Genomic DNA, 14,718 nt, shown 5'->3' with positions numbered 1-14,718 from the left:
CACCCAAATTTTTAGGACTTATTTATTAAATGTAACATTAAAATATCTTGCTTCAGAGTAGAAAGTATGTTTCACACGTTAACACATTAATAGAAATAGAACGCTCAATAAATACCTATTAATTTTTGTGTTGGAGGTCACGAATGGTGTCATTAAAACAAATATATGGGAAAGAAACGAAAAGCAATGATATTGCTTGGAGGTGCTTACACTAAGCAGAACCCCATATATTTAAACGCATGCAAAGACGCTAAAACACCAAGTCGAAAGCAGAAATACACGGTCTTCAACTGAAAATCTATCTCTTTATTTTCAACCACTAAACGGTCTTTTCATCATTTCATGAAATTGAAGTCTATAAATACATTTAATTCCAAAAGCCAAAACACTCGATTCTCTTTCAATAGGTTGTATACGTATTATTATCTTGAACCAATTTGCTAAACATGGCTTCTCATCAGCAAGCTAAGGTGAGATAGCCTTATAGTATATGATGTAATAAAACATGGAACTGTCTACATAAGAAATATACATTGCTGAAAATCAGAATGAACAAATGTGAATTTATTTAATTAATGACTGTTCTTTTTCTTTTTATTGTTGTATTTTGATAGGCTAACACCGAAAGTATAATGGATTCGGCCAAGAATGCTGCAAACAGCGCACAAGAAAAGGCCTCCAATGCTGCCAATTCTGCACAAGAAAAGGCCTCCAATGCCGCAAATTCTGCACAAGAAAAGGCCTCCAATGCAGCAAATTCTGTGCAAGAAAAGGCCTCTAATGCTGCCAATTCCGCACAAGAAACTGCCTCCAACGCTGCCAATTCTGCACAAGAAGCAGCCTCCAACGCTGCTAATACTGCAAGTGCAAAGGCCTCCAACGCTGCCAATGCTGCAAGCGAACAGAAGGACCAGGGAGCCGGATGGATCCAGCAGGTATGAGACATGTTTTTTACAGATGAGAAACTTGTTTTAGTTGAAGCCAAGAATTCCGCATTTGGTCGATCCAAAGTAGCTTTTGAAAGATATTTCCGTCAATTATCATTATATATTTACGTAAATACAAAGATTAGTTAATCAGATGCTCATCAAAATTTTTAAAAACGAATTTTGTGTTTTGGTTTTCCGCAGAAGACAGAACAGATTGGAAATGCAGCACAGGGCGCAGTTGATGGAGTGAAGAACACCCTTGGAATGGACCAGAAGAAGTGAGAAGAACACAACACGGATCTACCTCTCATAATTTTTATGAGATATGCCGAATATAAATGTTCTTATGCATGCATATTTAATTTTTTTATATATCTATTTATTATTAGCATATACAAAAAGCTTCCTATCGATTCTTTGCATCAGCGAAGATATGTTCAGGGGTTTTGATGTACAGTCGTGATTGTAATTTTTTTTTTTTTTTGAGAATGCTGAGGCTCTCATTTGATATATGTAATAAATTCCAGAGCACTTGATATGTTCCTTGTGCTTCAAGAAGTGGTTAAACTCCGCTCATTATGCAAAAATCTTTATAAGATTCTCTTTTTGTAATTGAATCTGCAAACATGCAAATGGTTTCAATTCCTCAAAGCATCTTGGACCACATAAAATCCTTAGCTTAAATAAAATATATAGAGATTATGTAAAAAAATCCATCTCCCATGGTACATTCCCCTTATTTATAAATATAGTCAACCTCTTCATGTTGACTATATTTGTTGAACCACCGGAGACTTGTAAGAATCTGTAAAAAAAAAATTAATCATTTATTACCGTATTGAAGTAATATATTCTATTTATAATAATATTAAATTTTAATGATATACTACTTTTAAAATATAGGGTGATGGGCCAAAATAGCACATTTAAAGAAGGAATACCCAAAAGAGCACAACCTGACCTGTCAGTGGCACATACATAACGCTTATATACATTGCGTTTTATGCTAACGCATATAAATATTGCGTTACGTCATCTTCTTGAAATGGAACAACCAGCTCTTGAAAACCACTATCAACGCGATGTCTAACAGCACGACACCTCCATAATGTCACCTTATTTTTCTTTTTGTAAAATCACTGTAAACGCAATATATACATACGTCTGAGCTAAAATGTATTTATATTTCTACTGGAATCGCATGTATAGATTGCATGGTCCAGCTGGGTTTGCACAGAGAACGTAGGTACGTAATACGTGAGGAGCCAAAATGAGCTTTCATCTTGCGTTCTTCTGTCAAAATGCAAGTTTACTTCGCATTCCTGTTGGTCCAGCTGGGTTTCGAACATAAAACGTATGTATGTATTGCGTTAGGGGCCAAAACGCATGTTTAAAAGTTGTTTACTGCTAAAACGCAATGTATAATCACGTTGGGTTGATTTGTATCTTCAAAACGAGCTTTGATCTTTCGTTCTCCGTTCAGAACACAAGTTTTCTTCGCGTCCAGCTGGGTTTCGAACATAGAATGTATGTATGTATTGCGTCAGGAGCCAAAACGCATGTTTAAAAGTTGTTTACATCCAAAACGCAATGTATAATCACGTTGGGTTGATTTATATCTTCAAAACGAGCTTTGATCTTGCGTTCTCCGTTCAAAACGCAAGTTTTCTTCGCGTTCTTGTTGGTCCAGCTGGGTTTCGAATATAGAACGTATGTATGTATTGCGTCAGGAGCCAAAACGCATGATTAAAAGTTGTTTACAACCAAAACGCAATGTATAATCACGTTGGACTGATTTATATTCTTAAAACGAGCTTTGATCTTGCGTTCTCCTTTCAAATGCATGTCCCATCCTCATCTTGAACATTTTACCTAGCAGGGGTTGTGAATGTGTATGTATCTGTGGGAGATCTAAACGTATTTTAAAATTTCGTTTGGGCTTTAAACTCTGATGTCGTTCAACACAAAACGAATTTACCTCTTGCGTTGGAGCTGTAAACGCATAGTTCATTCCCGCCTTCTCTGAGAACGCAAAATCCGTTAATGTTCATGTTGTTGGTCAAGTCAGTTTTATTGTATAAGAAACGTATCTATATATTGCGTGGACATTCTAAACGCATTTTTAAATTTTGTTTTCGTCCTTAACGTAATGTTTATTGGCGTTTGTGCAGTATTGGTGATTTTGGGCTAGTACAGGAAACATAAAGTTTTTATTGCGTTATCACCTAAAACTTATGTAAACTTTGTGTTTATTGTTTAAACGATGTTCTTAATTGCGTTACTCTTTGTAGTCAGCTTAAAACCCCAATAAGAGCTCCTAAATTTTGTCAATTGCTGATTGATGATATTCATCTGAGTTAAATCGTATGACATCAGGATCACAACCGGGTTTCGTTTGGGGATGGATCTACATTGACGGTAAAATTTGAGAAACTGAATTAGATGGTTATAGTTATGATAAGCCTGTTACAAAGCAAGTTAAAGTCAATTTGAGTATGAAATATCATGATTTATGTGAACTTTTATTTTCAAAACTAAAGATTGATAAGAGTGCATATTGTTTGAATATGAAATATAGATGTAAAAATCTTCATGATTTGAAATATGGAATTGTGCCTATAGATGAAGATGATGATGTTAAATTGATGTTGAGAATTGTAGTCGCGAAAGGAAGCCCATTTTTGGTTAAAATTTATATGGAAAAGGTTACCAGGTGTTATATACTGATTCTCAATGATCAGAAGAAGCTCAAGATCTGGTTGTTTGGGTGTCATCAGTATTTGATGTGTCGCCAGGATTTGACACATCATCAGCATTTGGATGTCATCAGTATCTGGAGACAGTCAGCTTAGAAGATTTGTTCTATTCCTTGTATTGTGGAATAGATATCTCTTACGTCTGAGTGATAGGACTTTATCTATTCAGTTGAAGATATGTATCAGTTTCGGTTAGCTTTTGATAATGCATATCCTAGATTGTTTAGTTGTAGCTGTGTATTATATAAACACAGTTTAAGTCATCACATAGTAAATTAACTTGAGCATCATACAACCTAGCAGCTCTCAAGAACATCAGTATTTCTTGAGAGAGTTTTGTAACAGTTTATCAGAAATATAAAAAGCTGTTATATTTTATTACTTGTACGAAAAATTTATCAATTGTATCCAACCCCCTTAAATAATTGTATCCTTACTGGGCAATAATTGGTATCAGAACGGACTGATAATTCACTATCAGAATCGATTTAAACATGTCTTTGAACAAGTATGAAAGTATCAAAATCCCCATTTTGAAGAAGGCTGAATATCCTACATGGAAAGTGAAGATGCTCATGCACTTGGAAGCTACAGATCTAGACTATCTCGATGTAATCAATGATGGACCTTACAAGCCAACAAAATTGGTACCTGCAAATCCTACTGTTGATGAACATCTCCAGCTGAAGGAGAAGAGTGAATGGACACCAGTAGAGAAAGTCGCTGTACTATAAGATGCAAAGGTAAGAAATATTTTGCATAACAGTCTTGATTCTGTGATGTCAAACAGGGTTATAGCCTACAAGACTGCCAAAGAAATCTGGGATGCCCTTGAGACTCAATGCCAAGGAACCACATCCATCAAGAAGAACAGAAGGGCTGTCTTAGTTCAAGAATATGAACATTTTGAGGCAAAGACTAATGAGAGTCTCACAGACATCTATGATAGGTTTCTTACTCTGCTCAACGACCTATCTTTGGTGGATAAAGTGTATGATCTTGAAGATTCAAACACAAAGTTTCTGAGAGCTTTGACTGAAGAATAGGAGACACAGACCTCAATCATACGACATCAGTATGATCTAGAAAAAGTCACTCTGGATAAAATCTATGGCATGCTGAAGACTCATGACTTGGAAGTCCAACAAAGGAAATAGAGGAAAAGCATCAAGGCAAAATCAGCTGCCTTAAAGGTGAATGCTAAAGCTTCAAAAGATAAGATTATGGAAGCTACAAGGAAGAAGAACTATATGCCAGAATCAGATACTGATGATTCATCATCAAATCCTGATGATGATACTGATTCCGAAACTGATGGGAACATGACAGATTTTGATATCATGCAAATGGCGGCTATGATGGTCAAGGGTTTCAAGAGGATGCAATTCAGGAAGTTTCAGAAGAATAGAAGCTTCAGGAAGAAGTTTACTGGAGGGGAATGGAAGCCTTCTGGAAGAAGAGAAGTAAAAGATGTGAAAGCTGGAAAAGTAGACAGGTCAAAGATCAAGTGCTACAACTGTGATGAACCTGGCCACTTTGCTACCGAATGCAGGAAGTTAAGAAATGACAAAGGGAAGAACAAAGCCTTGATCACATTAATCAAGGACTGGATGGACTTTACTGACTCTAAGGCTGAAGGAACAAACTATGCACTGATGGCTAGTTTTGATAGTCTTGCTTCTCCTGATTCTAAGGTATCAACATCCTTCTTTTCTCTTGATACTGAGGATATATCTGAATTGAAATCTATTCTAAAATCTCTGCATGGTAATTTTAAGAATAAGACTCTAGAAAATGACAGACTTATAATTGAGATTGAGATCTTAAAATCTAGGAATGTACAGTTAGAGCCTGACTTAATAAATCAGATTGATTTGAAGAAAGAATGTGAGAGAGATAAACATACAATAAAGATCCTTGAGACTAGATACAGTATGTTAGAAAAAGATTTAGAAATGAGAGAAAAACCCTTAAAGCCTGGACTGATTCAGGCAAAAAGGTTCATGAGATGATCTCAAAGAAAATCTGGAAAAATGCCTTGGCAATGAAGATGGAATTAAAGATGTTGACACTGAAAATAGAATTACCCTTAAGACTTCTGTTAAATTTGTCTCTTCAGAAAACAATGAACCCAAATCAACCTTTGAAAAGGGTTCAACATCTACTTATCAGGAAAATAAAGTAAATGATAAAAATCAAAGTGAGGAAAACAAAGAAACCATTAAGACTGTCAAGAAAAAAAAGAACATAGGACTTTTGTCTAAAGGACAACTGAAAAAAAAATTATCTGAAGTTACTGATAAACCTCAGATAAAAAGTCCAAAAAGAAACAGGAATGGTAAGCAAGGTGTGTCTAAAGATTCCAACTATAAGGTTGCTCCCAATGCTCCTAGAAAAACTTGTTTTAACTGTGAAAATACTAATCATCTTGCTATTGATTACAGGAGAAGTAAGAAAAAGAAATATGCTATTCCTGAGTCTGATGTTAGGGGTAGATTAGCATTTTATAAACCATTAAATCCTTGTTTTCATTGTGGTAGTAGTTGGCATTCAATTTACACTTGTAGTTCTTATCATAAGTTATATCACAATTTCTATGAACCCTTGCCTAAATTTAATAAAACTGCTTATGTGTTCAATTCTGCAAGTTCTACTAAATCTGCTTCTGATAAGAAAAATTCTATCAAAAAAACTGTCAGAATTGATTCTGAATCACAGAAACTTAAGTTGTTCAAAACAAGGACCAGACAAGTGTGGGTCCTTAAAAATCCTTCTAATTAATCATCTCTATGATTGCAAGGTAACAGGAAAAACATTCTTGGCTTGGACAGTGGATGTTCTGGGCACATGACTGGAAATAAAATCCTACTGTCAGAATTTGAGAGGAAGGCTGGCCCGGATGTATCTTTTGGGGATGGAAACATTGGACACACTCTGGGATATGGCAACTTGATAATTGAAAAGGTGGTAATAGAAAATATGGCATTGGTGGAAGGATTGAAACACAATCTACTGAGCATCAGTCAGATCACTGATAAAGGTTACCATGTGGTGTTCTATGACTCTCACTGTGAAGTTGTTCACATCAAGACAAAGAAAGTTGTAACGACTGGGAAATTTACGTTTATATTATATTATAATTATAATAAAATATGTGTATTACTATGTCATTTAAGTGTGATTATCTGATAAACCCTAATTGTTATGTGTTACGTGTATTTCATGTCATTTCTGTATTTTTAAGGTATTTTTCAGATATTTTATTATGCATTCATAGGTTTCATTTTAAACGTTTTACGACCCAAATAATGATTTTAAAGCCAGTATTTCAAATAAAATAATGGGCCTTATTTTTCATCAAATGGCTTTTACAATCGCAATATTCTGAACATCTAGATATTTTATAAATTTTCTCGTTTTACGAAAAATGATTTTTCCGGGCCCCATTGGGTGTCAAAAACCCCACAAAAATCACATTTTTATTTTTTATAAAATTATAGGACTTTCATTTATATTATTTCTCTGCATTTTTGCATTACTCACAATTTTTGGGAAATTTTGGCATATATATTATATATATAAAATATTTATAAATTAAATTTTAATACTCAAAAATTATAAAATTAGGGGCCTATTAATTTTAAAAAGTGTAGAATTAGGACCTTAATTTTAATTAGGAGTATTTATTTTACTACTATAAATAGCCTAATTTTTATTTAATTAATTATAATTAATCATTAAAATCTGCAAAAATACACAAAATTCTCTGAAATCGGGTCCGGAAGAACAGGTTCGGGTCGAAGAATGAAGTCGTGATTTCTCACTGATTACAGCATCAAATCGTGTGATTCAAGTACTCAAATCGAAGGTTTTGATCCGTTCTTTTTGTTTCCTGCATCAATTTCACGTTTTATTGCATCGTTTTTGATTTTCGATTTCTAGGGTTTATGTTCGAATTAGGACTTTTTGATTCTAGGGTTATTTTGATGTTTTGATGATTGATAAAGCTTTGTTGGATGATTTACAGTCGATTTATGGTATTTAATTGAATAAACGATGCCTGGATAGTGATTCACGATTTCTAGGGTTTTTGTCAGATTCTCAAAACACAACTCGATGATTTCTGTGAATATTTGGTTCTTGTAATGTTAGGGCTTTAATTGTATATGTTCTTAGCTTCAATTTGCACTATAGAACGTTGAGTTTGGTTTACAGAATCAAAAGATGATATTTTGGCGGGAGTTCATATCGATTTTGACCGGAGATTGTGAGTCTGAGATGTTTTTGGTATGTTTTGGCCGTGGTTAGATTGCTCTGTTGATTTGCAATGAAAAGCACTCAAAAACCGCACCAAACGGTATTGATTTGAGGCTGATCGGAGTTGGCCGGACTCCGGGAACTCACCGAATTCTGGGAAAAATCTGGTGATGTTCTTGGCAACCCGGAATCCAACCTGGTTGACCCGTTTCCAGAACCCGGGTTTGATCTGATTTTGTCAGGAATTGGGTTCTGACATATGTTTCAAAACCTCCAGTCAGCAGGGAATGGTCAGAGTTCCAGTGCCGTACTGCAAGACATGTAATCGAAAGCATACTGGTGTATGTATCAAAAGGGATGTAACGTGTTATCGGTGTAAGCAGAAAGGGCATTATTCTAACGAATGTCCAACAGGTAGAACAGCGGAAATGACTTGTTTCCAGTGTGGAAAGAAAGGGCATATCGCCAGAAATTACAAAGGACCAGCTATGGCAGCCAGTGTTCCGAGAGTGTTAGCATTACCTCCGCCGCCGCCTAATCAACCCAAAACAAGAACTTTTAACATGACAATGAAAGAAGCGGTGCAGAGTCCAAGTGTGATTGCAGGTACGCTTTTGGTGAATTCCGTAAGTTCAAAAGTATTAATTGATTCTGGAGCTACTCGTTCATTTATTTCTGAAGAATTTCTTGATAAGTTATATTGTGAAATCGAATGGTTGGGCGAAACGTTAATTATAAAATTAGCGAATGACGACCAAGTTCCGGTAGATCGAGTATGTCCTGCGTGTGATATAGAAATAGCCGGACATCATTTTTCGGTAGATTTAATTCCTTTTAAGCTAGGAGAATTCGATGTCATTTTGGGAATGGATTGGTTAGCTTGTCATAAGGCTCAGATAGATTGCGCGAATAAGAGAGTCAAATTACGAATTGCGGAAAATGAAATGGTAATATTCAAAGGCGAAAAACAGCGGAAGAAATTTCTCACTGTGATGCAGACTAAACGATTGCTTCGACAAGGATGTGAGGCGTACATGTTAGATACTGAAAAAGGAAGTCCTAGAATAGAAGACATTCCAGTTGTATGTGAATTTCCAGATGTCTTTCCAGACGAGCTTCCAGGGTTACCGCCAGATCGAGAAATCGAGTTCACGATTGATCTAGCACCAGGCACATAACCGGTTTCAAAAGCTCCATATCGGATGACTTCAGTCGAAATGAAGGAATTATCAATGAAATTGCAAGATCTTTTAGACCGAGGCATCATACGACCTAGTGTATCCCTATGGGGTGCACCGTGTTATTTGTGAAAAAGAAGGACGGCAGCATGCGATTATGCATCGACTATAGGGAATTGAATAAACTCACTATCAAGAACAAGTATCCCTTATCGAGAATCGATGATTTGTTCGATCAGTTAAAATGAGCAGCATGGTTTTCAAAGATAGATTTGCGATCAGGCTATCATCAATTGAATGTTAAAACTGAAGATATTCCAAAGACTGCATTTCGCACGAGATATGGACATTACGAGTTTTTGGTAATGGCATTCGGTTTGACAAATGTGCCAGCAGCATTCATGGATTTGATGAACAGAGTATTCAAGAAATATTTGGATAAATTTATGATTGTATTCATCGATGACATCTTGATTTATTCCAATACGGAAGAAGAGCATGCAGAACACTTGAGGATAGCTTTGGAAATTCTAAGGAAATAGCAACTATACACAAAATTTTTGAAATGTGAATTCTGGTTAAGGAAAGTACAATTTCTAGGGCATATCATCAGTAGAGAAGGCATCCAAGTCGATCCAGCAAAGATTGAAGCTGTGTTAAATTGCGAAAGACCAAGGACGCCGAGAGAAGTTCGAAGTTTCTTGGGATTGGCAGGATATTATCGAAGGTTTGTCAAAGATTTTGCGAAGATAGCAACGCCGCTGACCAAGTTGACTCGAAAAAGTGAAAAGTTTGAATGAAATGATAAGTGTGAAGAAAGTTTTCAAGAGTTGAAAAATCGGTTAGTAACCGCACCGGTACTTGTATTTCCAGACGAGCTAGGAAATTTCGTCATTTTCAGCAACGCTTCGTATCGTGGGCTAGGATGTGTATTGATGCAGCAAGGTAATGTCATCGCATATGCCTCGAGACAACTCAAACCTCATGAACAGAAATATCCTACTCATGATCTGGAATTGGCAGCGATCGTATTTGCATTGAAGCTTTGGAGACATTATCTCTATGGTGAAAAATGTGAAATCTACACAGATCATAAAAGTCTGAAGTATATCTTTACGCAAAAGGAGCTGAACATGCGACAACGTCGATAGCTGGAATTGATAAAGGATTACGATGTCACAATCAGTTATCATCCAGGGAAAGCAAATGTTGTAGCAGATGCGCTGAGCAGGAAAGAAAGATTAAATCGATTAACTTCATGTGTAGAATTAACCAAGGAATTCGACAAATTAGAAATTGAGATTCGTATTTCCCATGAATCTGCAGAAGCTATCTACACTATGACTTTCCAACCAGAGTTACTCGAGAAGATACTCCGCTGTCAGGAAAAAGTGATGAGTCAAGATGACGACCTGACGGGGGAAGAGATCACAACTCAGAGAGATAACGAAGGAATTTTACGTTTTGTGTCGAGAATCTGGATCCCTAATGTGGTATAATTAAAAGAAGAAATAATGCGAGATGCGCACAGTTCAAAGTATTCCATTCATCCAGGAAGTACAAAAATGTATTGTGATCTGAAAGAAAACTTCTGGTGGCCGAACATGAAGAAGGAAATAGCTGAATGGGTGAGTAAATGCTACACATGCCAGCGAGTTAAAGCGGAACATCAACGTCTGAGCGGATTATTACAACCGTTAGACATTCCAGAATGGAAATGGGAACATCTAGCGATGGATTTTGTAGTAGGACTACCAAGGACAAAGGCAAATCATGATGCGATATGGGTAATCATTGACAGACTCACAAAGTCAGCACATTTTCTACCAATTAACGAAAGATTTTCACTCGACAAGCTAGTGCACTTGTATCTCAAGGAAATTGTAATGTGACATGGAGTTCAAATATCTATCGTGTCGGATCAAGATCCTCGTTTCAACTCAAGATTTTGGAGACAATTTCAAGAATGCCTTGGAACCAAATTGAACATGAGTACCGCTTATCATCCGCAAACTGCTGGGCAAAGTGAAAGAACTATTCAAAGATTGAAGACATGCTACGAGTTTGTGCGATCGATTTTGAAGGGAGCTGGGATGAGCATTTACCTCTAGTGGAATTTTCTTATAATAACAGTTATCACGCCAGCATTGGAATGCCACCGTATGAAGCATTATACGGGAAAAAATGCAGATCACCAGTACATTGGGATGAAGTTGGAGAACGCAAAATTTTGGGTCCAGAATTAATTCAACAGACGAAAGAAAAGATTGAACTCATTCAGAAACGACTCCATGCAGCACAAGACAGGAAGCGCAAATATGCAGATCAAGCCAGGAAAGATATGGACTATCAAGAAGGAGAAAATGTACTACTCAAAATATCGCCATGGAAAGGATTGACCTGATTTGGCAATAAGGGTAAATTGAAACCACGATACGTCGGACCATTTGAAATTTTGAAGAAAGTGGGAAAAGTTGCGTACGAATTAGCTCTACCGCCTCATATGCAGTATATTCACAATGTGTTTCACGTGTCAATGCTTAAGCGATATAATCCTGATTCTAGGCATGTAATAGAGTATGGGCCGATAGAAATCCAACCTGATTTGTGTTTTGTAGAACAGCCGGTAAGAATTGTAGATCGGCGAGAGAAAGTATTGAGAAATAAGTCTGTATATTTAGTGCGAGTGTTGTGGAGAAATCCTATGGTTGAAGAATCAACCTGGGAACTCGAAAGTGAAATGTTAAAGAAATACCCTCATTTATTTTCATAGAAGATTCTGAGGACAGAATCCAATCCTTTTAAGGGGGAAGGATGTAACGACTGGAAATTTACGTTTATATTATATCATAATTATAATAAAATATGTGTATTACTATGTCATTTATGTGTGATTATCTGATAAACCCTAATTGTTATGTGTTACGTGTATTCCATGTCATTTCTATATTTTTAAGGTATTTTTCAGATATTTTATTATGCATTCATAGGTTTCATTTCAAACGTTTTACGACCCAAATAATGATTTTAAAGCCAGTATTTCAAATAAAATAATGGGCCTTATTTTTCATCAAATGGCTTTTATAATTGCAATATTCTGAACATCTAGATATTTTATAAATTTTCTCATTTTACGAAAAATAATTTTTCCAGGCCCCATTGGGTGTCAAAAACCCCACAAAAATCACATTTTTATTTTTATAAAATTATAGGACTTTCATTTATATTATTTCTTTGCATTTTTATATTATTCACAATTTTTGGGAAATTTTGGCATATATATTGTATATATAAAATATTTATAAATTAAATTTTAATACTCAAAAATTATAAAATTAGGGGCCTATTAATTTTAAAAAGTGTAGAATTAGGGCCTTAATTTTACTACTATAAATAGCCTAATTTTTTATTTAATTAATTATAATTAATCATTAAAATATGCAAACATACACAAAATTCTCTGAAATCGGGTCGGGAAGAACAGGTTTGGGTCGAAGAATCAAGTCGTGATTTCTCACTGATTACAGCATCAAATCGTGTGATTCAAGTACTCAAATCGAAGGTTTTGATCCGTTCTTTCTGTTTCTTGCATCAATTTCATGTTTTATTGCATCGTTTTTGATTTTCGATTTCTAGGGTTTATGTTCGAATTATGACTTTTTGATTCTAGGGTTATTTTGATGTTTTGATGATTGATAAAGCTTTGTTGGATAATTTACAGTCGATTTATGGTATTTAATTGAAAAAACGATGCCTGGATAGTGATTCACGATTTCTAGGGTTTATGTCAGATTTTCAAAACACAACTCGATGATTTCTGTGAATTTTTTGTTCTTGTAATGTTAGGGCTTTAATTGTATATGTTCTTAGCTTCAATTTGCACTATAGAACGTTGAGTTTGGTTTACAAAATCAAAAGATGATATTTTGGCCGGAGTTCATGTCGATTTTGACCAGAGATTGTGATTCTGAGATGTTTTTGGTATGTTTTGGCCGTGGTTAGATTCATGTGTTGATTTGCTATGAAAAGCACTCAAAAACCGCACCAAACTGTATTGATTTGAGGCTGATCGGAGTTGGCCGGACTCCGGGAACTCACCGGATTCTGGGAAAAATCCGGTGATGTTCTTGGCAACCCGGAATCCAACCCGGTTAACCCATTTCCAGAACCCGGGTTTGATCTGATTTTGTCAGGAATTGGGTTCTGACATGTGTTTCTGTAATTTTGATTTTTATTAATTTTAAAAATCAGTTTTATTTATTTTGTAAATTGATTAATTAATTGATTTATATTATAAATAATTCTGAATTATTTTCTAAAAATCAGATTGAATTATTTTCTTAATTATTTATTATTTAATTATTATTTATTAATTATTTAAAAGTGATTAATTATTTTGATAATTAATCAAATAATTTTTAATAAATCATAATAAATTCATTTTAATTCCAAAAATTGTAGAAAAATTATTTTTAATTCTGATTTTTCTTAAACAATGATTTAAAAATTATTTCTGAGTTTTAAAAATTAGTAATAATTATTTATAATGATTTATAAATGGAATTATCAGTATTTAATTGATAATAATTCAACCGTTAGTCTGATTTGCGTGATACGAAAGCCCGCTGACTCAGAAAAATGAATTCTTTTCATTAAAAATAATATCAAAGCTTAATTTCTTTTAAAAATTAGTTGATTCAGTAACTTGTTTGATTATCAGTCGAGTTACGTGCCGAGACGAGTCCGAAAAATTCCGGAAAAATGGGAAACGAGTCCGAAAAATTCCGGAAAAATGGGAAACGAGTCAGATAACGATCAGTTGAGCGATCAGCGAGTCGATTTTGGTTTTAAAAATTATTTTAACCATAAAAATGATTATGTGCTTATGTGCTTATGTGTATTACGTGGTTAATCGAGTCTTACTTGCTTATATGTAATACATGAGTCAGTCATAAGCGCATGGGTAGATGTTATGAATGGTTTGAAGTCGATTCAAGATGCAAATGAAGTACGACTTGACTTAACCAGTCTGTTTTACCAACAGAAGCTAAGCCAGCCAGACAAGTTGAGTCGGTAATAGTCCAAGGTGATAGACAGAAGTGATTCAATTGCAGTGAGTCGCGCAGAAGGCAAGTTTTTCCCCTATTCTACTTTCAGAATAGTGACATTGATTCAAATGCTTATCACATTTGCATTCTCTTGATTATTATTCTTGATCACTGATATACACTTGCTATTACTTTGTTCTATTTCATTTCGATTCTTAATTTCTCCGTTTCTTTGGATTCTTGATTCATATTCTATTGGTGACACATGGAGATTGATATATTCTAGTGTTTGGAATATATCAAAGCATACCGATCGTTCCGGTTGCTAAGCGATGGACTGGATAATGATATTTTTGGGATTGAGTGTGTCTTAATCCTGAGGACCGGGATGACTGGTGCCTCGACGTGGGCCGTAGTGCCTGGGTACCCGACTGGATCTATATATTGAGATATGGATCTGTATTATATTCTGACTGATCAGCAGAATATAGATGCGAACTTGTGTCCAATTTAGTTCATTTGTACTCGCCAGTAATGGCCTTCTTTCTAT

The 14,718-nt window shown here is 35.2% G+C and overlaps 1 protein-coding gene across 1 annotated transcript; it reads left to right on the top strand.

Annotated features, from left to right (window-relative positions):
- The first annotated feature begins 366 nt into the window (after positions 1–366).
- LOC141686734 (uncharacterized) lies at positions 367–1,541 on the top strand. Its single transcript, XM_074491784.1, has 3 exons — positions 367–470; positions 615–935; positions 1,131–1,541. The coding sequence occupies exons 1-3, from the start codon at positions 447–449 to the stop codon at positions 1,209–1,211; spliced, it is 426 nt and encodes a 141-aa protein (XP_074347885.1). The 5' UTR covers positions 367–446; the 3' UTR covers positions 1,212–1,541.
- Positions 1,542–14,718: the final 13,177 nt, after the last annotated feature.

The sequence above is a fragment of the Apium graveolens genome, chromosome 9 (genome assembly GCF_009905375.1).
Source record: "Apium graveolens cultivar Ventura chromosome 9, ASM990537v1, whole genome shotgun sequence".
NCBI lineage: Eukaryota > Viridiplantae > Streptophyta > Magnoliopsida > Apiales > Apiaceae > Apium > Apium graveolens.
This window is presented reverse-complemented; position numbering and strand designations above follow the sequence as displayed.

What these genes read in the sequence shown, in the direction of transcription:
- LOC141686734 (XM_074491784.1), top strand. Translation starts at nt 447, where the DNA reads ATGGCTTCTCATCAGCAAGCTAAG. An exon ending in CTTCTCATCAGCAAGCTAAG is followed by an intron (nt 471 to 614) that starts GTGAGATAGCCT and finishes GTATTTTGATAG; the next exon opens with GCTAACACCGAAAGTATAAT. An exon ending in GAGCCGGATGGATCCAGCAG is followed by an intron (nt 936 to 1,130) that starts GTATGAGACATG and finishes GGTTTTCCGCAG; the next exon opens with AAGACAGAACAGATTGGAAA.